The 27,681-nt window shown below is 37.8% G+C and overlaps 1 protein-coding gene and 1 long non-coding RNA gene across 2 annotated transcripts; both read right to left on the reverse strand.

The window, feature by feature from the left end:
• Window positions 1–769: 769 nt before the first annotated feature.
• On the reverse strand, window positions 770–19,008 carry MAT1A (methionine adenosyltransferase 1A). The gene is made up of 9 exons (XM_018081591.2): window positions 18,641–19,008; window positions 11,602–11,679; window positions 10,664–10,786; window positions 8,855–8,967; window positions 7,149–7,292; window positions 6,111–6,329; window positions 2,954–3,136; window positions 2,156–2,289; window positions 770–1,535 (listed from the first exon to the last, which is right to left on the reverse strand). Exons 1-9 carry the CDS (start codon window positions 18,732–18,734, stop codon window positions 1,433–1,435), a joined length of 1,191 nt encoding a protein of 396 aa, XP_017937080.1. The 5' UTR covers window positions 18,735–19,008; the 3' UTR covers window positions 770–1,432.
• A 1,728-nt stretch (window positions 19,009–20,736) lies between these two features.
• On the reverse strand, window positions 20,737–27,083 carry LOC108643766. Its single transcript, XR_003916161.1, has 3 exons — window positions 26,950–27,083; window positions 23,303–23,396; window positions 20,737–21,391 (listed from the first exon to the last, which is right to left on the reverse strand). It is a non-coding gene; the product is annotated as an uncharacterized LOC108643766 (long non-coding RNA).
• Window positions 27,084–27,681: the final 598 nt, after the last annotated feature.

The following is a 27,681-nucleotide window of genomic DNA, read 5'->3' on the forward strand; positions in this document are numbered from 1 at the left end:
ACGAAGTCCCTCTTGGGGGCCATACACAGATAACCCTTGTATTTCAGAATTAAGTTCCCCTTGTTGCCTACTGACAAACAAAGCTGATCACAGAAGATCTCACAGCCTTCAAATTTAAACAAACCTTTGATTAATCCACAGTCCTTTGCGAAAAGTAGTTCACCACAATCTAGGAGAACACAGCACATGGGCACAAAAACGTCCTTGCCCTCAGCCTGGACCAACCCAGCCCACGTGCACAGCAGCAACCCTGACCTGTCAGGAGCAGAGGTTGTCCCCGGCTCCAGCAGGAGTAACGGGGCACACCACCCAGCAGTACCCAAACCCCACAGCCAAGGATGTTTTTCTGTGCCCCTGGGGCACACACAGCCAGCTAGGGCCCAGCTCTCTGGCCAAATTTTAACCTCATGCTTTGTGTTATGTTGCAGTTATTTCTCTGTGCTTTACTATATTCCCAAATTACATCCAATACAGAAAGCCATGCAATAAACCTAAAATTTGGGAGCAAAAATTATGAAAGAATACTGTATAACACCAACCTAAGAGTCACAAATAAGAATACTTATTCACCAAGGTTCTACTAATCACAAGGACTAAAGAGCAATCACACATGTATTATAAGGCAAATTTGTATCACAATTCCAAAATCTAATAAAAAAATTCAATTATGTTGGTAAACTAAAATCCTACAAGAGTATAAGAGGCTGAGTTGAGATGAACCATTACACTGCAATATTAAAAAAACCCAAAACACAGAAAAAGAGACCCCTTTACATTCAGGGTAGGAAAAAGCTTTTTATTCTATGATTGTTGTTTCATAGGAGACCACTTATGTTTCAAAAACACAGGTAATTGAAACACAACAATAACAGCACATATACAGTGACAGTGATTTAAATATTACATATAGGATAACATCTTTTACAAAAGAGGCCAAGATAGGGTTGTGTGATATTCAGCCTTCTCCCATCAAAGCAACCCCCAACTGTATGCAATGCTAACTCCAGTAAGGAAATTGGACCCCAGAATTTCCCATCATCTAATTAGAAGCAAGAGATCTGCTGATCCTTAGTCAGAGTTGGGAAAGTTGTCTTCACCTTTGCCCATCAAAGGTTTGAGGTTCAGCTATTGGTTTGAGTACCTGAGTCACACTTTGTCTTTATGAAAAGAACCAACAGAGCAGCAGCTAAGAGTAAACTGTATTTTGTTGTCTTATGCTGATTGAAAAAACAGACTCTGTCCATTATATCTTGGATAATAAAAGACACTGAGGGTTAAAAAAAAATCAATTTCCAAGAAAATATCCTTTTCTTTCTTTCCATTTAAAATCTAAAATTCCTTTTGTTGAATGCAAAGCTGTCAAATTTGATTTTCAGAAGCACCCTCATCATTAGTGGACTTCCTTTCTGTTTTTAAGAGGTGACAGCTAATGTCAAAAGACAAGTTTTTTAGGCATTTCCCAAGGGAATTCCTTTCTTCCAAAGTGACCATAACAAGCAGTCTTCTGGTAAATGGGTTTTTTCAGATCCAAATCCCTGTGTATATAATAAAAAGAAGAGAAAATTTGTCATATTAAGATACTTCATGATAACTACTATTAAAATCCTGATGTTGAAAGCCATTTCACACCCTTAGTCGAACAAGCATATTCTGGAGATGCAAGCACACCAGTGAACGTGTCCAATGGGGACAATAAAAGTGACAACACAAATTAAATGTCGAGTACTTTAGGACTGCAGGTCTTATTATTGTGAGTTATTAATTGTAGGTGAAAACATGAAATAATCTTCAATTAATTTTGTAAAACAAAATATATTCACAGCAAAGTAATATAAAATTCTTGGAATACAGAAGTTGTTTTATTTAAATTCCATATATTATTGAAGGTCAATTGCTGAAAGTATATGTTGCATATGAAACTTGAAAAATATATCTGTAATCTTAAAATATATGGCACACGGGGAGAACCATAAAAACTGTCAACTGTAAATACTGACAAAATGACAGAATGAGAGAAAGTCCTCCTGTACTGCATGGAACAATCCCCTGCTGGTTCAAGAGGCTGCCTCTTACAGTATAACAGCTAAAGATTTTGGAAGAAGCCACTTCTAGGACGTGACCACCAGGATATTTTCCTTTTTGTGTGTTTCTATACCTGACAATGACTCCAGGCCGAAGATCAAAGTTTTTGTGTACGATGTCCAGCAGCTCTTTCTCTGTTTTTTGGGAAGTTCCATAAGTGAACAATGAAATGGACAGTGGATGAGCAACCCCAATGGCATAAGAAACCTGGGTGAAAAAAGGCACCACAGTTAGCCAATAAACACAGCACCTCAGGGAACAACAGTATGCAGCAGAGGAAAGCATTCATTTTTGAATCTCCTTATGCAGACTAAGGCCTCTCCTTTACTTCTCATATTTGCACAATCTATATTCGTAGAAAAAAAGAATGCTTTGAAAATGCTGAGGTCTCTGGATGACTTTCTTCCCATTATCCAGTCATCCCATGCTCATTTCCATAACAGTAAGTGTCAGAGGGTTGAGGGCTCAATAAAAGTCCAGAAAAATGGCCCATAAAACAAAAGTTAAATGAACAGTTCCAGCTTCAAGGAGCTGATATCGGTGACATTAGAGTGGTTTTGAACCAAGCACATCAAATTTTCCTTTCTTCAACCCCAAAACCATCACCAAAACCACTTCACAGAATCATAGAATCGATTGGGTTGGAAAAGACCTCCGAGATCATCGAGTCCAACCCTTGGTCCAAATCCAGTCCATTTACTAGATCATGGCACTCAGTGCCACGTCCAATCTGCGTTTAAAAATCTCCAGGGACGGTGAATCCACCACCTCCCTGGGCAGCCCACTACAGGGTCTTGTACAATGTGTATTCCAAGTAAATCTGAAAAGGAAACACCTCTTTGAGAAAAGCAACGTTCTTGGCAAAGCCCACCTGGACCAGGACCCGGCGGCAGAGCCCAGCTTTCACCAGAGACTTGGCCACCCAGCGGGCTGCGTAGGCGGCCGAGCGATCCACCTTGGTGTAGTCCTTGCCCGAAAAGGCACCGCCTCCGTGGGCTCCCCAGCCACCGTAAGTGTCCACTATGATCTTCCGCCCAGTGACACCAGCATCACCCTAAACCAGCAAAAGAATTGGTCCATTTTACAGTCTGTCCTATTGTAAGTCTCGAACAAGGCTATGCATTCCTTCAGAAGGCTACAACAACGTGTAAGGTAGGTCACCACCTATGCTGTGGGGTAGCTGAAGGAATGAACTCGTCTCACCAAGCTACAACAGTGGCTATAACTGTTCTTTAAAGCCAGATTCACAAGACAAGCCATTCATCAATTTGTCTGGTAATCAAGCAAACAGGTTTACACACAGATAGCTAGAGCATGCACTGCCTGTTTTAAAAGTGGATATTCCTGGCAATATGGAAACTTTAGTTTAGAAATTATGTACCTATGATACCCAAATCAATTACAGAATATTGCTAAAAAACTATGTGTCATATAGGAACCACTGAGAGATTTCACACTCTTTAAAAAAAAATCCCACAAAAAAAGCCCCACAACAAAAAAATCAGGCTTTCATATCTTTTGGTCAAAATCTGAAGTTGTGTAAATATTAAATAGTAAATGTTTGGGTTTTTTTATTTACCATCAAGGTACCAGTGGTACCTTATATATCATTATATGGATGCTGGCACCCAGCACTTCTAGTGCAGTGTCAGAGACTGTCATATAAATATGTACTAAAAAACACATTTCCAACCTCAAAGTATTTATAGTATAATTTAAACTGTACACAACAGCTATGGAGTACTAGGCAGTAATAAGTAACTGAGAAGGAAGGATTACTTCTTTCTAAGAACAGATACTTATAGATGAATTTTCTAAAATATTAAATAAGGAAGTGCAGGTAACTTTCTAGCTGCCTACACAGCTATCCTGACTGCTCCTTACAAGAACTTCATATTTTCATTTGATCTGGGTTAGCTGATCAACAGCTGACTAATTGTCTGACCCCTACAGTTTACTAAATCCTTAAGCTTTTGGTGTGAATGGAAATGTGTCCAAATTTGAAATTCAGTTGCCACCTGTGCAGGCAGATTTGAAATTCTTTGTCTCAAAACATCATGTCACTAAAATTCGACTGCTGGAATGTTTGCACGGCAAACACAAGTGGAGAGTCAACATTTTTCTTAGGAAGACTATGCATATGCACAGAGGAAAAACTTTGGCACTGTTTGTTTCATTCTGCTAAGAAAGAAGCAAGATGTAAATTTTCAGATAATTTAGGCTGCCTAAAGGAACCTGTCCTCAGGTTCTTCTGCTTGGCTTGTCCTTAATTTTTGATGGCACAGACAGTTGCAATGAGAACACCTTGTGTGCCTTCATGACTTGACAGCAGAACAGAGTGAGAGGGAAAGAAATAAATGGACATGTGAAAGGGTGTTTCAAAGGTGCTGAACAAGCACAAATGCATCTGTAAAGCATGTGGAAGTCATTATTGTGATGAGCTGTAATGTCCTCACCACACCAGAGGGTTTTGCTGTTGGGAAAACAGTGACAGCAGCAAAACTAATGATTTTGCCATAGCCAGAACTCAAGGCACCACTGCACTCAAAAACATAAGTGAAATACATATGCCTTTCTTAGATGAACTGAGCTGGAGGTTAAGGCAGCTTTCTACAGCTAGCCTTGTTAAAAATATAACTGAGTAACCAGAAGGTACAAGATATTCAAGGCAAGAAAAGAAATAGTTATTTTCTGGTTGCTGCAATGCTATTGTAAATTGCACAAGTGCTGATAGCAGTTGTAAGGTCATGGACACATAGGTTGGTTGACCCATACTAAGTAAACTTAGCCCAGGTTTAAAAAGCTGTAAACAGACACTTTGACATGCCTCTGTTTGTATGTGCAAACATATGCAATAGAGCTCTAGCACAGGAGTAGAAAGGGTATTCCCGGGTGGGTTATCATATCTAATTATATTACATTTTTAAATGGATGCAGTTCAGTACACATCTGAAAGATTTACATTTTTAATGGGTGCAGCTTACTGCACACATAAAAATTTTCATATATGTAGCCTTCTTTTTGTATGTAGCTGTGATTGCTGCATTGGTTCCTTCACTTCAAGTTATGGTTCAAGTTTGACTCTCCATTTGTTCATAGTCTAGGATGTCAATGATACACAAAACTACAGTGATACAACCAATTCAACTGCACAAAAATACATTTTTTTATAGGAACATTATTATAATGATTAGTCTCAACCCCCTCCTACCTGTTACGTGACCCTAAGGTAAAAAAGACACAGCACCTTAGAAATAATTCTGGCAAATTCCAGTAAATGCATGAATTTAAACAACAAAGGAAAAACGGTGTCTACTTGGATTTATTGTGAAATTGTACCTAATCTCAGGAAGGAGCTCTGAAATTTTGCTATCGTTGTTCTGAAAGGATCTGAAGACTAAAACATTGGTAATGGTGAATTTGTTTTCAAAAACTAAATCTCAGAGAGTGGAAGTTCTGCCTGACTTCTGTGAGTGCAGGATCAAATTATAAATCCCAGCTCCTGCGTTGCCTAAATAAAGTAAAATGAACATTTATTTTCTCACCAGAAGAAGCCTATTGGGGCTGATTTTCAGGACAGATGAACACCTTCAGCTCTTACTGGTGTCAGGTAGAAGAGTGAGAGCTATGCAGATCTGAAAATCAGGTTCACTGTAAGACAAGCAAACTTTCTCTTGTCCATCTCTCTGCAAGAAATGCTTTCAATGAGAAAGGACTGCATGTCTCAGTGATGGTCTCAAGGGGGTTTGAGGAAACTCAGAACTGGGCTGTACATTCCATATGCAATGTAAGATTCAGCTCAATCTGCCTGCCTAGTCACAGCACATGTACAATATAATCATGCTGTCAAAGGTTATTTTGGCATGAAATCCTGAGCCCTTCTCCCACATACAACTGCAGGGAAAACTTGCATTAAGCAGCTTTCACCTTATGCCTAAGGACAGACATGCCAAAAACCTGAGTATTGAAGACACACACACAGAGTGAAAGGCAAGCTCACAAGAGCACCAAAACAACACAAGACAAACCTGAGGCCCTCCAATAACAAAACGCCCACTAGGTTGAAGGTGATAAACAGTATTCTCATCCAAGTATTTTGCAGGGACAACATCTTGGATCACACGTTCCTTCAGGGTTCTGCGCATGTTCTCCAGCGAAATGGTTTCATCGTGCTGCACAGATATCACAATGGTGTGCACACGCACGGGGATCACTGCTCCATTCTTCTGGGTATACTGAACTGTGACCTGGATGCAACAGGGAGAAGGAGGAAGAAAACACCAAAGTTGCCATCAAAGGTATGACTGGTGTTCATCAAATGCCATGCACGCTATTACAAAAGTAAAACTGTAGCAAAACGTCAGTGCTGTCATGCATTATATTGATCACTGTTCAAATTGTTGCCAGGGCATGGGAAATAAAGCCTATTTTCTCACCTCATATTTTCTATGCTAAGGAAGAAAATAGAAAATAAAAAAAACAAAACAAAACAAAAAACAAACAAACAAAAACCCAAAAACAAACAAACAAACAACCCAAAAAACCACAAAAAAACCCAAACAAACAAAAAAACAAAACTAAACAAAAAACCAAACCAAACCAAAACAAAAAAACAAAACAAACAAAAAAAACCCCCAAACTCATCTGGTAGACCATCTGATTCTCTATGAAATCATCCAAAACATGTCTTTTAGTTGGGATTTCCATCAAAGCTTCCAAGCCTCAGAAATTTACGTTCTTGTTGCATCTTGAAAATGTCACCCCAAATCCCTAAATGCAAATAAATCCTTTGGATGTCCTGTCACTTTTTCAATGAGCACAAACCACTGAAGTCTGAGGGGTTAAATGTCTCTTCACTGTTAGGTGCTTAAGGGCTCTGATACAAGTTAACCACTTTCCAACAGTCAAGGAGACAGTATCATAAGCAGTGGAAAAGCTTTATCTCTTACTTGTAGGTTATCCTGATAGGCTTAACACCTTTTCTTTCCAGAAATATTAAATAGTTTTGAAGACAACAATTGATGTGCTCAGTTTTCAACTATCTAGACAACCATAGCAGTATTTACCTGTGTCTTAGAGTCAGGTCTCAGCCAAGGAAGTTCTCCACTACGCCTCAGCTCTGCTAACCTGGCATTCAGTTTATGAGCTAGAATAATTGTTAGAGGCATACATTCTTCTGTTTCATCAGTTGCATAACCAAACATCAAACCCTACAGGGGGAGAAAATACACTTCAATTACTGTTAATGGCACCACAACCAAAGAAAATGAGATTTCATCTGAAGCAAAGAGTAAACAGCACCCTCAGGTTTACTTTCTACTGTTTTACATTACAGACAAGAAGCCTAAACTTGGGTCAGGCTCCAACATGTTACAGTGTAATGAGAAACAAACCATGTTCCTAGATTTTTCGACTGAAAGCCTGAAGGTTTACATGTTGAACTGGAAACCTGGACAAAAAAGGAGATGCTTCTGTGAAAAAAACCCCCCACCAGATTCTTTCACAGAAAAAAAAAATCCGCTGGAGAAAAAGGTTAAGGACTATTTTGTCTTAAAAAAGATGCTATCAGTAGTCTGAAAAGGTTGCAGAGTATGAGTTTTGTGTATGAGTACAGACACACACACTGCAGGTTGCACCTGAAATGACAGTGGAATGGGATGCCAGCACTCCATGAAGGACACACCATTCATCAGTTTAAGGCCCCTGCCTCAGATTTTTCAATGCCATATGCTTCTAGTCACAGCTTCTACCAGTATTCACTCATGTTTCCTGCACCAGATTATAATTTGTTAAATAGAGTTAGGAGCATTTCCTTTTATCTCATCCAGTGTATGTTGTGGGGGAAAAAAATAAAAAGAAAGACAGGAATGTACTTTGATGGGAATGGGAAGGGAGGCTACCAAAGTGCCAAAGGAAGTCAAAGTGCCCAAGAAGATATCTTTTCATCTTATGTAGTGTTATGACTCCATGACAGTATAGAAGCATTTTAATTTAGCCCTTAAGGGATTTTTTGAACAATATTGCTTTGTGTCCTGTACTCTGATACCTTTACTTACAGTTTTCAACAGCACTGTTATAAACTAGATATTACTTCTAATGATAACTACTGTAAATGCTGAACTCACTCATACTGGCATCAGTCAGATTATGGAGTTTTTGTGTTGGTATCTCTCTCTTGGGAATATACCATAATTACCTATATTACCTATTTAGCTCATAGAAAGGCAGTTCGGAGAGCCTTAATTATGTGGAACACCTATTACAATTACTGCCTCTGGGAAATAAGTGAAAATTAAAAGCACTCTGGCACTCTTTGTACTAATGCTGAGGACAGTTGAAACATCACCTAATTTTTGGATGTGCAAAATCTCAAGAACTCTGTGAAAGTGAAAAGATCTTTTGTTTATTCCACCTTACATGACAAGCCTGGCTGCAAGATGAATGGACTGATGAACCTAAATCTACCCAGCAAAAACATGAAATATGTAAGCAAAAAAAACTTTTGCTAGGTTCTATAGGGCACCTCCTCAGCTACTACCAGATGCCAGAGCTCTCCTCACTTGAATGGAGTGCTAAAACAAGCACCAGGAAAAGTCTGCTCTCAAAGAACTTTCAACTGTTTAGTAAAAATGGTTTTTATTCCGGGGTAGCCCAAGATAGAAGTGTGGAAATATTTTGACAAGGGGTTTGACACAGAAAATAGGGTAGTAAGATGGGGTAAATTTTTTCTATTAAAACATCTTTGATGTTTTAGATGTGATGCCACATCTACCTGATCTCCAGCACCAACATCCTCTTCATTCCTGTGTAAATGAACACCTTGGGCAATATCAGGTGACTGTTGTTCCAGTGCCACTAAAACGTTGCAAGTCTTGTAGTCAAAGCCTATTTGGAAAAAAAGAATAGCACTGAATTAGCTTTTTCTGTCACAATTAGGGAAAGTAACATGGAACCATATGACAAAATTTTCATTTTATATAGGATACCACGTTCAAAACTCAAAATCTTTCCACTGTTTTTAGTAATTATTTTGTAAATATCACACTTGAAACCTTTTTTAGGATGGTGTGGGGTATACAGGGTTGCCTTTATTGCTTGTTACTGCTTATTTTCTCCTGCACTGGCTCCCTGTGCCAAGCCAATTCTGATTATGAATTGTCAACTTAGAAAATTAGACAAAAAGGTAAATAATGAGCCTCTCCCAAATAAATAGTAATAAAACCTTCTACATAAATTCCTAGAGGCTGATGTTTTCAGCAACTGAAGGCTCTGCTCTCTAACACATTGTTTGTAACACATGTAAGGCAGTGTTGGTACCTAAATCTCTCACAGGACTTTGTGTGAACCACAAACAGAGAAAAAAAACACATTCAAGTGTCACAGCAAATCTTGAAGTGGGAATTTACATGACTTTCAAAGACCAAAAGTAAGGTTTTAAAAAGAAATTGAAAGAAGATTGTGCCAAAATTTTCCACCTGTTCCTAGGTATATAAACAATAACTTGTTTCTCTCCAAATTCAACCTTTCCTAGAACTGTAGCCACTGACAGCTGCTGACCAAACTCATGTTCAGTGAGTACAACATATATACATGCCCATATGCATATGATTCACTTGAATGCTCTTCACCCTATTTTAAGTAGGCTATGTAGAGAAGAAAATTGTATCTTCGTATACCATTGTTTGGTTTAGGTTTTGTTTTACTTCTATAAATTGTTTTTTATTTGGTCACTGCATCTCCCTTCATAATTTTGGGCAGTTAGGATAAACAGGAGATTTATGACCTACTATATTTGCCAGTGTTCTCTGTAAGCACTGCTGAAACATGACAGTGGAGGCAACCTGCAGATGTGCTGCTATAATATTCTCCCACCACAATCTCCCTGCAAATTCAGTAGCAATTAAAGGACTGCAGTAAACAACTTTTTAACCAAAAGCTCTTAAAAGATACGCTTCACTGTAACAGACCACTTGGAATATTTCTACTGTATAAACAGACACATGCAAATCAGAAAGTGAAATGTGTTTGGTACATAGAGTATTTTGTCTTTTTAATCATTTGCACATCACACAAGCCAGGTCTGCATTGCACCCTCCTCATTGTAGAAGTAGTTATTCAGAGCACCCTCCACACTGAGAACCAGCTTTACACCTGGAATTCCAGATGGTACCACAGTACAAAAATATAAAGGTACAATGAAATGAGTTAGGTTTCTTCTCTCTCTTTCAAAACAAGATGCATCAATCTGCTTGGCAAATGAAAAACCAAGAGTCAAGTTCTTGCAAGTTTGGAGGAGTAGTAAGTTCTGTGCCTCAAGCTGCAGTTAACTATTCTGGCCTAATACCACAGTTCAAAGTATAGTCTGTCTATTCCCAATTCAGTTTGGACTAATAAGTGGCAGTTTCTTTCTTACTGGGATAAAGCCAGAAAGTGTATCATGTAGCACCATGTAAGCAACTGTCAAACAGTATACTGTGTTTTTATCAGGCTTGCAAAAGCCCATGTATGGAATTGGTGACAGACCTGTTTTGCAGTTGCCTATTGCTTGCTCTTCCAGGATTTCATGAGTTTTTCCACCAACCTTTAGCTGAATCATCATAGCCAATATGTCTAATTGCATCTCGGACGACTCGCTGATAATCCACGATAGCACGAGATGTGATCTCCCCACAGAGCAACACCATTCCTGTCTTACATACTGTCTCTGAAAAGAGAGATGAAAACAGGATTACAATAGCAGAATAAGTCAGCCTACTAAAACAAATAACTGTATTTGCAACAATGGTGATTTTGGGTGTATACAGTGCAAATCCTTTCTACCCATATTTTTAGCATTATTATCTCCTATAACAAGTTCATTTCATATTCACTATATGCCTGAAAGTAAGGAAAAGACTAACATGTCCTATTTACAAATGGGAAAGTCAAAACACTGAGCATGATTCAGTGATATGCATCAACTTAAGAGAAATTTAACATTAAACCATGATTTTTAAATCCACACAAACAGTCTAAGGTATATAGTGAGGCTAAATAAAACTAATCAGTGATCAACTATTTTGAAAACTTGCCTCCAGTCCCAGAAGGAAGAATCTGAAGATGGGATTTAGTTACACGATAAATTAACTGTAGTAATAACCGGAAATTTGATGGTACAACTTCTAAGTAGATTTCAAAAAACAAGTAGGAACTGGGACTGAAAAAATAGTACTTCATTAAATACAGTAAATGAACTTTTCAACAAAACATTCAAATATTCTTTCAAAAATCCACTGTAGTCAATCCAAATCTGTTTCTCCCAGGACAATTCAGTCCACACACAAAATCAACAGCCCTATTCTTCTACAGCCCACTTAGGTTTCAGCCTTTATAAAAACCTTTACTGTTTCTCCTCATCTCTCCTTCTCTTCAAGACTGAAATTCTTATGTCATTTTTTGAGAGTGAAATGAGCTAGCTCTTTTCAACATCCTAAAAGAAGAATGTGTGATGACTTAAAAGCAAAGTAGCAAACAACTTACCACAGGCAACCTTGGCATTTGGGTCCTGTCTGAGGTGGGCGTCTAGTACAGCATCGCTGATTTGATCACAGATTTTATCTGCAAGACATCAAAGCTGTGATGCAAAACCACAGCGCTCAATAGAAACCATGGACTGCTTGCCCCACTTAGAGTAGGTATTTCAGAAAGGAATTCTTTTATTGCTTTTTTTTTTGCTATATTTGGCCTATTTAATCCAGCTAAATAGAAAGACATATGAAACATCCTGCAAACAAACTCTGTAGGTACAGTGGGGAATTTACTTACTGGTGTAAACTAACAGTGACTATAACTTTACCTGTAGTTTTTTGCACTTAGGTGTGAAACAATGAACAGAGAATGAGGTTTTCCTCCCAGCCTTCTCCTTCTCTAACACCACAAGCCAGTACAGCATGCCCTCCACACCAGGGATATTCTAACAGTGATGTTTCACCACCAACTTCCATTGCCCTAGCAGAAAGTTAGAATGTACCTGACCAACCCTGTGGGTAAAGCCTAAGAAAGTATTTAGATTAATACACATAATGCACAGGTCAGTGGAGAGCCTGTTTCAGGTTTGCTTTTTGTCACTGCTTCCTACCTAAGGTTGCTCCCTAAAAATGCCTGCACCCAAAGCAGTGGAGGGACCACACACAAAAGCAAGAAGGGTTTATCAACTGTAGTTTGCCTGAGGTAAATCTTTAGTTACCTGCCAAGTACAAAGGTTTCAATTGAGGTTTATCATAATAATCTTTTATCTTTTTCTTTCTTTGAATCTTATTTAAATAATGTAGCTAATCTAATGAACACAAAAGGGCAGCACCCACAGCAATGCCTTCTACAAGAAAATAGTAAATTTTCTCATATAATTTAATTGTATAATTCTTTAAAAAAAAAAGCCCAGTATTGTATACTGTGTTTAGACTTTGCCATAACATGCTGTGTGGCAAAATAAATTAATCTCCTGTGCAACACAGTCTGTTGGAAAGCAACGTTTTGTAAGAGTCTGTCATTGGAGGCCTTTAATACATTTAACCTCAAATCAAAACAAAATCTCATTTATTTTCAGGAAGATGGTATACATTTAGCTAAGAGGGACAAATCAAAGACTGGAGAACTAATGTGATTCTTGCACTCTTGTCTCCCATATTAACTACTTCAACACAAAAAGAAGGAACATGAAAGACATTTAACAGATGTCAGCTGCATTGGAACTTTCAGCCTTACAAGAACTGTACATGGATTACTAAATTTGGGACAATTATTACCAAACAGGAATCAGATACCGTTCTTGCAGTTTAATCAGATGTCCAATTGAACCTTGTTTAGCAAACCTGGGGACAAAGGTGGCAGGAGTGATTTAAATATATCTCTGCCTGTCTCTTCAAATTTCTCAGATTTATAAGGAAATAGAGCCATATTTTGAAGCGTAAAAGCAAAAATTATTGATGAAAATATGTAATTTTTGATTACCCAGGTAAGACAACAAAACAAATGGGGTTAGAATGGCCCTCCTAGTGCAGGTCCACTGCCCTGTAGTAAAGTCTGAGTGGCTGGGACTGTTTTTTAGTCTTTTTTTCACCACCCAGAGTTCCTATGCCATGAACACCTTTATCCCTGTCCTCGCTCCACATGAAGCATGCCAGCTGGTACAAAGAACATTATGTTGGTTTTGCATGCTGTGGTTGAAATTAATTAATGAACTATAACTACCATGAAACATCTGAAGGGACCACGAGCCACAGCAGCCAGTGAAATCAGTAAGTGAAGATTTAACAGAATGCTTTCATGAGGTTGGTTGTTGGTTTTTTTTTAAAAAATTAACTGTATCATTAGTATCTACAGTATTCCATGCATATTGAAAGCAGCTCTTTTGCTTCCTTCTCAGAGAAATAGACCAGGAAACACTCCTGAACAAAAAGTATAGTCCACATTTACAGAAGGAGAGAGATTGTCTTACAAAACTGCTGCTGTAAAAAGATTGTGAAAGAACCCAGAGGGACAGTCATCCATAGAAATGACATTATATCCATACAACAGCATTAGACTGCTACAGAAATACTAAATTTTGGTGCTGGTATTCCAAAGATGAAGTTAAGAAGCTGTGGGAAGGTTTAAGCCAGACTGAGAAGGATGCCCTAAATCAGAAAAGTCTACCTTACAGGATTATATCAATCAAACTCAATCTAGTTTTGAAAGACTGAAGGAGAGGCAACCTACCAGAGGAAATCCCTACAGGCACCGGGATCACAGTCTCTAAGAACCCAAAAATACTATGCTGAGAGAAAAGCTTTTTTCTGATGGGCAAGAATATAACTACAGATGATAAATGAAAATAAAAAAAGACAGATAAAGATTCAAAAAGCAAAATCTTAGAAGGGTGAGCGCCACTGAAACCATTCATCTAGAGGCACTCAGGATTCCTTGTTCTTCAAATCACCACATGAAAATTGGATATAATTTTAAAAGGTATAAATGAAATTCAACCATCATTTACTAGCTTGTCTGATGAATTCTTGCATGAAACAATATTACCTGTGTATGAAGGTCAGACCAGACTATATATTGGAGGTCACTTCTGGCCTTTAAAATCTATGTGAGAATCTAATCAATGAAAAGAATAAATTAGAATAATTCAGTGTACCATGCTGAGAATGTACCTTTAGATTAAAATAGTCTGAGGCACATCAGTTTGATAACTCATGACATATCTGATTGTTGGTGCAACAACCAGCAGATGTAGTGCAACTAGATCTCCAAATACAGATACAGACATATCTATCAAGACTGGAAAGAGAAATCTAACTGGATGATTGGCTGATTAATGCATTAAATTAAAGGTATGTCTATTAGCAAAGGTCTCAGGTGTAAAACAAAACCAGGCATTCTATTTTTAGTAATGCTTAGCAGGCTTTGTGCACCTTTCATTCTGTTATTCAAATTTCTCATCTCAACCATCTCATTTCTCTTATCAGCTGCTAAATATGAGAGGATATGCTTCTTTCTTTCTTTTTTTTTCCCCTTTCCTTTTGGAAACAGGGAAAGCATAATGGACCACCTCTGGTGAGACATTATCATTTTTAAAAGATGCTTTCAGAGGTCAGAATTCAGTTCATGTATCCTTCCATGTAGTGAATTACTATCCAATAGGGTAACTATTGCAAAAGAGATGTCTAAGCTAAGGATTTCTTGACTGAGTACAAAAGTATTAGATGACCATGAGTTCTTTTCATGAAATCAAATCATCCCACAGACTAATCCTTATGGCAGAGAGGCCAAATAGCCATGAAACAACTCTTGCTAACTAAAAAATTAGTCTAGGGAGACCAATGATAAGACCAGCCCTCAAAAGTCCAGTTGTCATATTATGAAGTAAAGGAGTAAACAGCAAAAGTGATCTCCAATAAATAGAAGGAGCTTCACAGGTTCCAGATAGTAAGATATAGGTTTTTTACATGAATCTAGAATATTTAAGAGCCTAACACAGTTCTCAGGACCTTCCCAGGAAGTTTCTCAAACTCATCACGCACAGACAAAACCTACGAACAGCAGTAAAACCTGAATATTTAATTTTAAAAAGCTCCATTTTTTGAAGTTCAACAAACAGGTGCAACCACACTTCTGACTTCGATGGTGTAGTAAATATAATAAACACTGAACATCTGAAATGGCAAGGTTGATTTTCTTCAAATCCTGTGATCGTTAAAATAAAATTCAGTATTTTTAATGGTATTTTATTTATATCAACAGAAAAAAAAAGATAATTTTAAACTAGAATGTGAAATTTTATATTCAAAATATGGAAAACTGAGCAATTCTCAGTTTTCTGGTAAAAAAAAACAGTGAAGAAATGCAGATACTTATCACGAGCATTTCATCCAAAAATGAGCTTTCCACCAAAAAAGTTTCACTAGAAAGACTTCAAACAGCTTAAATATGCAGTACTTTTTTCCTATTTAAAAGACTCTTGAGGAGTGCTAGTTGATAGCTGTAGTGATATTGCACTATTAACACTGTTTAAAGATCTCATACATCTGTTCTCTGTTCAATGTGCAGTTTACTGAAGTATTATGTGTATCATTAGGTATATATAATCTTAGATATAAGACAAGCAAGAATCAACTTGCTGGAAAGATCTGTATTTTCTGGTTTGTTGGTTTTTTTTTTTTCTTTTGTGATTTTTTTTTCCCCCTGTGAATATCTAAGAGATAAACAGATGCTTTTAATATAGTTGAAAATCTGAGGGTGCTTTTAGCAGATGTTTGCTCTTATATTTTTAAAGATTCCTTGATACTTTCTGGAAAACTGAACGACATTTAGTTTGCAGGAAATTCCACCTGAAGTCACACCAAATAGGGGAAGGAATCATTCCTAAGTGGTTTGACATCTGTAAGACATTGTGGGGTAGAGAAACACTCAATGCCTTTCAAAGCATCATGAAACTCTCATGCAGCACAGACACGACTGGACTAAGCAAAATGGAGCAGTGACAAAAACCAGCTAACTAAAGACAGAATCTTTCTCTTGCTCATGCTACTGTCTGTGTGCTTTTATTATTCTATTGAAATGCAGATCTCTTCAGAAAATTTGGAATTTACCCCACTAAATGACTAAACGATTAAAGATCTGAAAGGGATTCCCAAATGTTACACCCAAGAATCTGGACTGAGAAGATGGGATAAACAGTCTCCTAAAATATCTCTGGGGAGCAGAGGTAATACCTGTGTGTCAATTACTGGCAGCTATTACTTGCTTCCATGGAATTTGGGCTTCTCAGTGACACCCAGCTCCAGGCATTGTACAGGTATAAAATAAATAAGCACATAATTTCTCCTGCTTTGTGCATTAAGGAGGAGGTCTCCATTAATGTGCTCAGTCCTCAGCTAATATAATCAGAACAATTCAAATTTCCACCAGACAAAGATGCAGTTCAGGATCTTTACTTCACATAATGCCCTCTAGCAAAATTATGCTATCAGATACGGAAGAGAAATAATCAAGAACACGCAAATTATCCATTTTGTATAAACAGAGGAAATCAAAACTCACAATAAAATCCTATTGCTACAGATAATGTCAGAAGCCCAACTACAGCCCCGGGCACTGGGCCCCATTTTAAGAAATAGCCAAGATTTTCCTGGGTGATAAAACCCTAGCGGCATGTCTACACCTCTTGTACAGAACCAGAGAAGGAAAAGGGGGAGTTGGCCAGGATGTAAGGGAGATCAATTTGCTGTCAGGAACAGCTGAGACAATTAGGCTCCCTTGCTGGGCTATGTTCAGGAACAAGAATTTGCTGGACCACCCAGAGTTACTTACTGCCAACCTGCCTGCCTTTGATCTGGAAAATCTGTATCTTCCCTTTGCCATAGGGTTTGGGTTTTCAGTACCCTACATGGAGATCTAGGCTGTTTAAGAAAGTACAGGCATCACAGTCTTGAAAACATCCAAGTAATTTTCCATTTTCTACTCACTCCACAAGGAACCTCCAAGTGGTCACTTTGCATCTCAGAGTACCCAGAGACCCACCAGGGTAAGGGGCTGTACACACATCAGACAAGTGGTAACAGTGTTTCCCAATGTTTAACACAGGAGAAAAATAATGTTCATGGGCCTTAAAAGAAAGTTACTGAGGGCCTATAGAGTGTTTGGAAATAAAGAAGAGAATGTGAAGAAGAACTGAAAAATAGGCCAAATTCTAAAACAAGAAACAAGATAAAAAGAGAACCAGTAAAGGAAAGAAATCAAGGGACAAAGCTAAACCTGGGGACTCAGTTGCACTCTTTCTGCTCTGAGACTTCCCTATTATTGCCCCAAGAGGATTAAAAATAATGATTAGAGTAGCATAAATTGTGACCTGTCATCTTTGGAAATACCATCATCCATTTAAAATTACCATATTGTATAATGTTATTTTTTTTCTATGAAACTACATAGCACTACAAATGCTGCATGTAATTATACATAAATGTGAGATGGGACCTACGTCCCAAGGACAAAACCTGGCTGTCATTTTCTGATTGTGTTACATCAGAAAGAACCCCAACTGGTTCAACCTGATGTAGCTGCCTCCCCATTGATGGAGACATACTCAATTGCATCAGCCATGGATTTCATCTGCAGTAATAAGTTTATATCATAGGAGTATCAGAACTATAGACACAAATTCTCATTGCCGACCTTTTTATCCTCTACTATGTCATTCCACCCATTTATGAGTTACTCACATAACATAAAACACAGACCTGAAAAAGCCTTATTATAGCAAAAAGTACAGGCCACCAAATTGGCTTCTAAAACAAATACACTTTTCAGGACATCAAATAGCCTATTGTCCCCTGGCCTCACTTGAGGGAACAGTTGCTGTTGACATAAGGTACATGTTTATGGTGGATGAATATTTGTTTTCAATAAAATTGAACTAATCTCTGCTGACCATACATAAAGTTTAGCAAATAACTGTCCACTATTTGCTTAAGCAATTCCATATATTGCATCAGATGATGGAAAGGGGTGGGAGGCAGTGGGGTTGGAAATCAGCAGTTTTGCCCTGTACAGCTGCTGGGACCACTAAAAAAAGGCTTTAAAACAGACTGCTTAGGGATATTCCAGTCGTGGGGTGACAGTTTTAGAGCATTGCATATGTGGAGGACAGTTTCACAGGGCCCATAAAGATATAGAACTTGAGAAGTAAGCTATGCATTCTTATCCATATGTGAAACTTGAGTCTGTCAGAGACACAGTAGTGTCTCCACAGGAATACTGAAAGAAATTCAGATGAAAAGGAAGGAGCAGCAACATAAAACTCAGTGCCCTCCTCAGTTTAACACACACCCTGCAAAAGCACGTAAACTGTTGGAAGCACACTAGTTAGAGCAGTTCTGTAGTCCAGTAAGTAGAAAAGAAGTAAAAAGCACCCCGCTACATATAACTTCTATAATAAAATTAATAGCAGATAAATTCTTCTTCAGACTTTTTAAAAAGATCCATCTTAAATGAAAATATTATTCTTTTTACACTTTTACCAGAGCTGGTTTCTTACCTGGATGTCCTTCTCCCACTGACTCCGATGTGAACATGAAAGCCCCTTCATCGTCCAGCGTGTAATCACATAAACCATCCACTGGTCCATTCATGGCTGTGATGCTTTTCCTGATGAGTTACTATAAACAGTGGTCGAAGAGTTCTACCTTTAGTGCCTTCTCTTTAAGGAGAAGGTTCTTTATCAGCAGGACTATCAGTGTCTTCACTTGTCACCTCTTTGGCTAACTTGAATTTCAGTGTGTGAAAGCAGCATATGCTTGCATCTGTGCATGCACACAAGGAGAACGCATGTGCCTGAAGTCTGTATCCCTACCTAGCCTGATCTGTCAGTCCCTGAGCTGCTCCTATATATGGAAAAGTGAAAGTGCCTAGATAATCATGTGAGGAAAATGGAAGAGCCCATTTCTTGGCAGGGGAGTTAGTTAACTTTAGGGTATTTCACTAATTAACTCAGTTCTTGGAAACTTTCTGGATTCAACCTGTGCAAGATTGGTTATCTTAGCAATTCAACTGAGTACGAAGTAGTGCAGGAGTACTAGTGACAGCTCAGGGCAGCTGCTTCTTCAGTTTGTCTCTCCCCTAATTCTGGGACCTATGTTGTGCTTCCAGCTGTGTGTTGAGGTTTTACAGGATAGATACAAACTCTGTAAATACATGTCTTTCCTAACAAAAGACTGGAAGAACTTTGCTCTGTGTCATGTAACTATTTTCTTTTGACTTTTACAGCTCTAGAAAAGTAGAATTCTCTCCTTAAATATTTCTTTTTCATTTTCATTCATTCTTCATGCACATTTGAGAGACAAAACATCTGATAAGATCTAGCACGCCGGCTGCTTCTCATTTACGCAGACCTCTGCCTTCAGCCTTTGTTTTTCTTTTCCCATCCTCTATTAATCCAGATCCATTTCAATTACATTTTTATATCATATTCTCATACTATATTCCATCACCCTTAGAAATATAGTAACTGCCACATCTGAGCACTCAGTGATCAGTTCTGCTATGGAAAATTACTTGTCAGATGGCTCGTGTCTGGAATATGCTGATGGTATGCCAGGTATGAAGACAGATGGCATTTTGTGGGTATTTGTGTCTTAAAGTTACTATATAACAAACAAGTAAACATAACCATGAGGCAGATCCACAAAATGCCCAGCACTAGTGCACCACTACAAATAAGTGTAATTACCCTTAGTTCTTTTAGAAGAACCATTATAATCTCAATTTCAGACCAAAGCACAGGTCTATCAAAATAAAAATTTCTCTTTACTTCAGTGAACTCTGAATCATACTGTCTTAATCAATCAAAGTGTACCTGGTACTTGGATTGCAATGTGTTCCACAGCCTTTGCCATTTTGACAGCAATGAAACCCTTATCACTCTTCAGTTTAAAAACCTACTTAGTTTACTTCAAACTAAGTAAACTTGATTGTTTTCAAAAATCCCTTTATGTGGTTCCTTGGATTCAAATTTCTGCATTGTTACATAGTTATGTAAGAATTCATTAGAATTTTCACTTTCTGCCTACATTCCTGAAAACAATAACCAGTGCCTGTGAATGTTCACCAGTAATCTGCTGCAGCATTGGCCCCTCTCTAATTATCATTGACATGAAATCGTTCCTTTCAAATATTTTTTCTTGGTTTTCCATTGTAGACAATTTGTCTCATGGAATGATGAGCACTGGTTGCACTTAAAAACATGGACAATGCACACATCAGATACACATTATGAGGGACAGCTTTCCCTTCAGTACACTGTCATCACTTCACTGACATGAAGATACTATCCCAGCCTGAATAAATTACGCATTAACACACCCAGAAAAAGAATAACTAACTATATTAACCCTAGTTAATGGGTAACATTCAAAGACTATATTACCTTTTGAAGTGATAAACATTCATTCTTAAATACAAATGTTTTGTTGTTTGGGGTTTTTTTCTTGTGGAAGCACCAAAAGACAATGCAAATGGATGAAACAACACTAACAAAAACCCTTTTTGTACACAAAAAGTTTCTTAGAAAGAAATAGAAAGAGTTTTCTTTCTAATTCTACAAGCAATCATCCAGTAAAGGCAGACAAGATCAAATATTGTCAGTCTGTGAGTTCCACTCTCTCTTGCTTCTGGTTTTGCTCTTCCTTGGTTTTTCAATGCCACTTAAGGAAAGAAACTGTAGTTTGGGAATCAGCATTCATGTTTTGAAGGTAACACTCAAGCAGAATGCAGAAGCAGGCCTCTCTCATCACATAGAAAAATAAAAAACCCCACAAGCTCCTAAAATGATGAAGAGCATAAGTAATTTGACATATACAAGGAATGAATTTGCAGGACCACTGTTTATTTTCCTTTTACAGTTCCTCTTTCTGGACACACTTCTGTCTAGTTAAATGCATTGGTCCTTGAGACCTTTGGAGGTCACCCCTTCATTGAAACATCCTCTCTGGTACTAGTATTCTAGAAATGTTGCACAGCTGCATTTCACATTAACTTGTGTATTAACTTCAAACTCCAGTTTGAACTTCTTCCTGCTGTGGTTTTACTATCAAGTGGAACACATTTGCTTTATGGCCATGAAGCACCTCAGCATGTTCTCTTCTAGGACATCTGTGACCAATGCTAAAGCACTGGAGGGTTAGGTAATGTTTAATTTGGCTTCTCTTCCCAGACAACATGACGTTTTAAATATTTGTAAAAAGGTAAGATAGTGCTCTACCATCATGTCTTTTTGGCACAGCACTTCTGCCTATGAAAAAGGAAAAAAAAAAAAGATGATAAAAGAATGATTGATATCAGCATTTTTCCCTATTCCATTTTATTGATAATGACTCATCACTCCATGTAAAAGGCTTCCAAATTTTCTACTAAATTTCTTGCCATAATCAACAGCTTTGTAGACTGAGCCCTAATAAAGTTTCTCTGTAAATCTCTTTATGGTTCATATATTGCCCATTGCATTGTATTATGTTTTGACCACATTCTATGACCTTTACTCAGAAGATACCCAATGGTAAAATCTAAATCAATATGACTCCTGTGCTTTGAAATGAGGCTAAAGACAGGAAAACAATGATGTGAAAACAACACTGCCCTTCCATATTGTTCCATATCGAATATAATATCGATTGCAACCACTGGAATAGCAACGTGAATCTTTCTGTTAACTAAAAGAGTCTTCTTATTTGGAATCATCCCATGATTTTGCTACTTTTACTCACAGCAGTCCTGCAAAACAATCCCTCTTCTAGTCCATATAACAAACACTTAACACCTGCCAGAAGGCATGGGTTTACTGGAGTCCTGAGGAAACCTTGAAAGTAATGAACAAGATAAAACTGACAAAAAAATGTTATCAATGATGGCTATTGATGCTGCTGATTGTCTAGACAGATAGGATTGATAATTGCCTTGGCTCTAGACCTCATGATGTTCTCATCAGATCATTTAACTTCTCCTTTTCTCTTTTTCTGCCCATATTTGCTTTTGTCCCTTTCCCTCATTTTTTCTTGCTTATATCCATTTGGTTAAAACAGATTTCCCTTCCTTCTTGGTTTCTTCCTTTTACTTACTCCTTTCCACCTCCCTATCTGTCACTACTGAGGTCCCTTTTAGGTTATAAATCACTGAATATGGAGTCTGTGCGGACGAATTATGTTTGTAGAAATGAAAAAACAGGTTTGAGCCAATAGATTAGAGATAAAACACTATCACAGCAGAAGGGGAAGGAAGAAAGTAGGGTTCTTTAAGATTTGATTATCCTCACTTCAGCTACAGAAGAATCATGTTTTCCCTGGAAGCAGTACAGGTTTACACTCCACTCCTACTGTTTTGCCATCATGGTAACTCTTAGGTAGCTTCTTTTTAGTGAGGAGGAAATTGTATCAAGAGCTCTGAAGAAATTCCACTTTACTAGAATCGGTCAAGGGAAAACCATTTCTTAAGCTATGTAATTTGTCTCTCTCATCACAGCTTTCAAATGTTGAGGACAATGACTTGATCTGTAGAGAGCACACACTTCACAGTAACTCAAAGTTACAATTGCACTATTGTTAAAGACCCCAAACATGCTTAAGTTTAGCATTATACAGAAATACTTCATGCACACAAATAATGTCAGAAAGTGTTTTCCTAAAAAACTCTGTTTTGTTCTCTCATCTTTATCTTCAGATAAGACATTATTTACCAAAGTTAACTGTTTCACAGTCTAGCAGTCTAAGTTTCTTATTTTGCTATTCTATTCTCACTTCATGAAAGGAATTTACCCCTAAGTAATGCTTGTGGAAAGAAAACAATTTTGCAGGTGTTTACAAAAACAACTTTAACATTAGTTTCATTTGTACTGTTTACTATTAGTACTTCGTATAATACAAATAATGTGTTTTCAAGGAGTTACTGCAGTCCATCTTTTTTCCTATTGAAAATTATGCCAGCTTCGTGGGAATGTCTTTGAGGGCTTTTCAGTTTGTTGATGAAAAGCCTTGTCTTAGCCTGTACATTTTGGTTTAGAGGAGGTAGATGTTTTGCTTCAGTTTTGAAGTTAACATAGGGAAGATTTTTCAAGTTGTGTTTATTTCCTTTGCACGAAGAATGACAAGAGCAAAAGAGTTTGAACATCGGGAACTCATGACCTGCTTCCCACCTGCTCCAAAACTCTCACCTCTATCTATTGTTACCTGAGAGTGGCTCAAGGCCTCTCAGATGTGCAGGTGTAGAATTTCACTGGCCCATAAGCATTCAGGGTAAAACACATACTGTGGAGCAGAAAAAAAGAGCTGTGATTGTAGAAGGAAAGAAAGTAGTATGTGCCCTGAGATGGGTGTTCATCACCAGCATTTATTCTTTCATATCACCTTTCACCTTCTCAGGATGGGAGTATGGGACCTCCTGCAACCCCTGCACAAGACCATAAGCAATTCAGCTCTTCCATTCTGGAGGGTTTTTATGACTTTTTGAATGAATACCAATTTCAGCCAGAGTAATTTATTGATGTGCATTCTATGTAACTCATTCCACAGTTACTTCAGCTTTAGAGAAATCCTCTGCTGTATCTCCCGTTTGCCTTCCCTTCCGCTCCCTAAGAAGTCTTTCCAGGTTCTTCCACTACTAATATCAAAGAAAATAATTACTTTTGCTTCTCTCCCATATGCTTGTCTTCTTTGTATCTGTTTGACCTCAAATTCTCTATTCTAACATATCCCTGAATCACAGAATATTTGAGGCTGGACAGTCTCAAGTCCAACCCTCTGCTTAAAGCAGGACCAACTTGAACAGGTTGCTCATGGCCATGCCATGAAGTAACATGTGCCAGGGCTTTATACATGAATGGCAACTTTTAATTTGCTTCTTAGGAAATAATTAAAGCTATACTGGGAGCTAAATTCTGATTTAATTAAAATCAGCTGTACGCTGGTATTAATTTCATTGGGTGCATTTGTTCCTTAGACCTGGAACATTAAGTAGAAGTGAATACAACTTAATTTTCTGTTTATTCACTTAATAAAAGTCCTAGCTGTTCATGTCTCAACACTAAGATAATGATAAATTAAAAAGTCTGTTTCCTAATCTGTCTTCATAAATAAGCACTGTTGTACCACAAATGGTGAAAAAATAGCAAGATTAGTTAAAGTTTAAAGTTTTCCATTCACTGATTGGTTTCTATTGCTTCATTTAAACAGCATTAAACCATATTGGTATATAAATAGTTCTGCCCTTAGTCTTTCACAGTATTCCTCTTTAAGGTATAAGCTCTACAGAGCAATGCAAAACCATTTGTTTGTGTTACATCCTTATGTGAAGACCTATTACAAGAGAGTCACAAATTCTGTGTTCTTCATAATTGATGAGAGGGTAGAAGAAAAAGAATAGAGCCCTGTTCCATATTCACCTCACACAGCTAAAACTGTTTCAGTTTGCAAATGTAGCAATGTACAACCTACAGATTTAGGAGTTTGCTTATAATCTATTTTAGTAAATTTAGTGAATTAACCCATTCGTTATTAAAGTTATGCCTTGGACAGGTATGGAAAAGTCTTCAGTTAGAAATGGTCTCCCTCTAACCTTACAAAAAGCCACCTATATATTTTCACTGGATGTTTTCCCCAGTTGCTATGGTCAGTTGTTTGGCATGGGAAAGATTATCATCTGAAATGTAACAAAGCATAACACTTAATTTCACTCACGTGGGGTCTGACCACACATCAGATACACACAGCCACAGTTCCTTAGGACTCCTTGTTGTTAGTGACAGGTCTGATCACCTGCCCAGACTAAACCCTATTTCAGCCATAGATGTGTATCTCAAAAACAATTTGGCTACGGAACTTCGGCTGTCTTCCATCAGCTTGGGATCTGTACAATCTTCTGCTTTCCCATGTCTTGTGACATAATTAGTGTATATATGTAAACCATTAGGATTTCCTCAGTACCTTAGGAGACAGACAGATGCATTTAAACAGCTATTACCCAAGAGCTTTTGCCGCAGTGTTTCACAGATGTTTACAGTACAGGTGGTCTTTGGACTTTGAAACAAATATTGACTCTAGTACATGAAGTCAGGTTTCAGAAACCTACCTGCAAGAAGTGTTCTGGAATTTGTAAATTCTGGCTTCCTGACAAGGAACATAAGGTTAAATTCAGGCATTTCGGACTTTTTCTAGATATAATGCCAGAAGATCCTTTTCTTTCATGTGGTATAGGACTGTAGTTACTCCTCTGGACCAAAAATCGTCTTCCCTATGTGCACAATCTGTGTGAACAATAACCAATATTTGCAGATGTACCTCTTTCATGCTTGCAATGAAAATATTTACATACTTGAACTGTTTGATACAGGCCAACACATCTACTTAAACACTCAGTACTAATCTACTAAATAATAAATAGGAGAATTTTACATGCATTTTGCATGACTGAAAATGACTGCACAATGTTGTGATCTCCAGAATTAGGCTTGTATGGTTATCTGGATGAAAAGATACAACATGCATCCAGCAACCAATTTAGTCATGATTCCTATCCATAGGTTATTCACAGCCTTTTCAGAAATTCTGCCACTGTCATTGCTACAGAGCTCAAATGCACTACTGGTGCTCTGAGGTCTGCAGGAAACTCTCAATCATCTGATTGGTCACATCTTTCAGAAATCCTCCAACCTGACCTTGTTACCACAGTTGACTTAGACAAGGAATTGACACTCAGGTAGCAATTCCACATACTTCATCTGGGCAAATATATGAGCAAACAGCAAACATCATTATCTTTCATCTGTGTCTGAAAGATTTCACTGCAGCTAGTCACTTAGCAGTCTCAGATAAACAAGTCTGACATAAAACATAGCCAAAAATATTCTTAGATATCTGTCTAAATGGGGGACATTAGATAATGGATGAAGGACATGCAGCATAAACCAACACAAGTATAATAAATGGTACTATACAAAAATTCATACAGCAACCAGAACACACCAGCATTTTTAGACTCCCATTCATAGATGAAATATGGAATAGAAAATGGATCTCACCAAATGATCTTCAGGCTTATAGACACAGTTGCCATCTCACAGCTTCATTATGATACTCTTCTCTTTTTTTCCCCCCAAGTCCTTTGCCTTGAAACAAACTAAAAAGCTCAGCACTTGTGAAGTGTAATGATCTTGCTTCAACCCTTAGCAAGAAGAACAGTTTTAGCAATGAGAAATGTCAGGACCAAGGATGTCACACCTTACCTGTTGCACTGAAACATGTAAAAGTGATACAAACTAACAAAAAAAAACCCCTCAAAAACAAACAGTGGAAAAAAACCCCAAACAAATAAACAAACAAAGCCAACAAAAAACGAAAGCAAACAAACCCTCCTGAATATGACCTAGTACCAGTGAATTATGACTATAAATTTCAAAATTTTGTTCTTAAAGTTTAAGAGCACTAATTTTTTTTTCATTTTTGCAATGCAGAGTATTCAAGTTACACAGAAATCACAGTACTCTAGAGAATGAACCAGCAACACTAGATCATGTCAAGGAAGCAAACCCAGTTTTAGTCCTTTAAGAGGAAACTGAAGCCTGCAGCTCCCTCTACTAGGCAGGCAAAGAGAAGGCCAGAACTATTAACTATTCTCTTTACCATCTTAAACCCCACCCTACATAGGTATACAGGCTACCCACAGGTAGCACATAGCAAAACACGTGCAAGAGCTGCTCTTAAGGTTTATCTTTCTTCTACTACTTCAATATTTTCTCACCCATTTTTGGTTCTTTTTCTTTTTTCCCCTCTTCCAGGTTTTCCAACTAATCAATTTGAGGAGCACCTTAGTTTCCTACATTCATATCAATCATCAGGTCTGTTTCTAGGCAGAAGATTCTTTCCTGTTTCTGAGGTTGACAGCTTACAGGCTTCCTGCTACTGCTGCTTTCTTATGTCCACAATCCATGTTGCTTGTAATTAAACACCAGTTTAATTAAACACCTTTGGCCTCTCAACGGTTTGATAAGAAGTCAGTCAGAAAACAGAGAACAGAGCAGACCTGTCAGAACCAAAAATCTATCAACTATTCCTACCAACTCTAAGAAAAAAGCATTTGACTCACAGATATTAGAAGGTTTGGACAGTGAAGTGAAAGATCCCATTTTCTGCTTTTGAAAATTAGTATTGAAATTGGCACCTAGAACACATTAGCTCCTCTAAGACAACCTCTTTTCTGTATCTTCAGAAATCTTGGCTAATGAGAAAAGTAATGGAAAGTTTATGATGCAATTTATTGTTAAATTCTTCCCAAATGCTACCAGTGTCTTAGCATCCCAACAGAAACAGTCAGAGAACTGAGGTTTTGGGTAATCAGTTCTATGTTGTTAGCTCTCCACCTCTGCAGTACCATAAAACATGTCACTAGGATTCTGTAAGCCTTAAGAAGCAAGGTCAAAGTTATTTCAATGTGTAATTATTTTTAAGACACATATAGATATTCCCATGTGGTTGGCATGAATGTTTTACCATTCCTGCCAGCATGTTCAGTTAGCACGGACCTGATCTCCTTAGAAAC

Source organism: Manacus vitellinus, unplaced genomic scaffold (genome assembly GCF_001715985.3).
Source record: "Manacus vitellinus isolate BGI_N305 unplaced genomic scaffold, ASM171598v3 scaffold_54_pilon, whole genome shotgun sequence".
NCBI classification, from domain to species: Eukaryota; Metazoa; Chordata; class Aves; order Passeriformes; family Pipridae; genus Manacus; species Manacus vitellinus.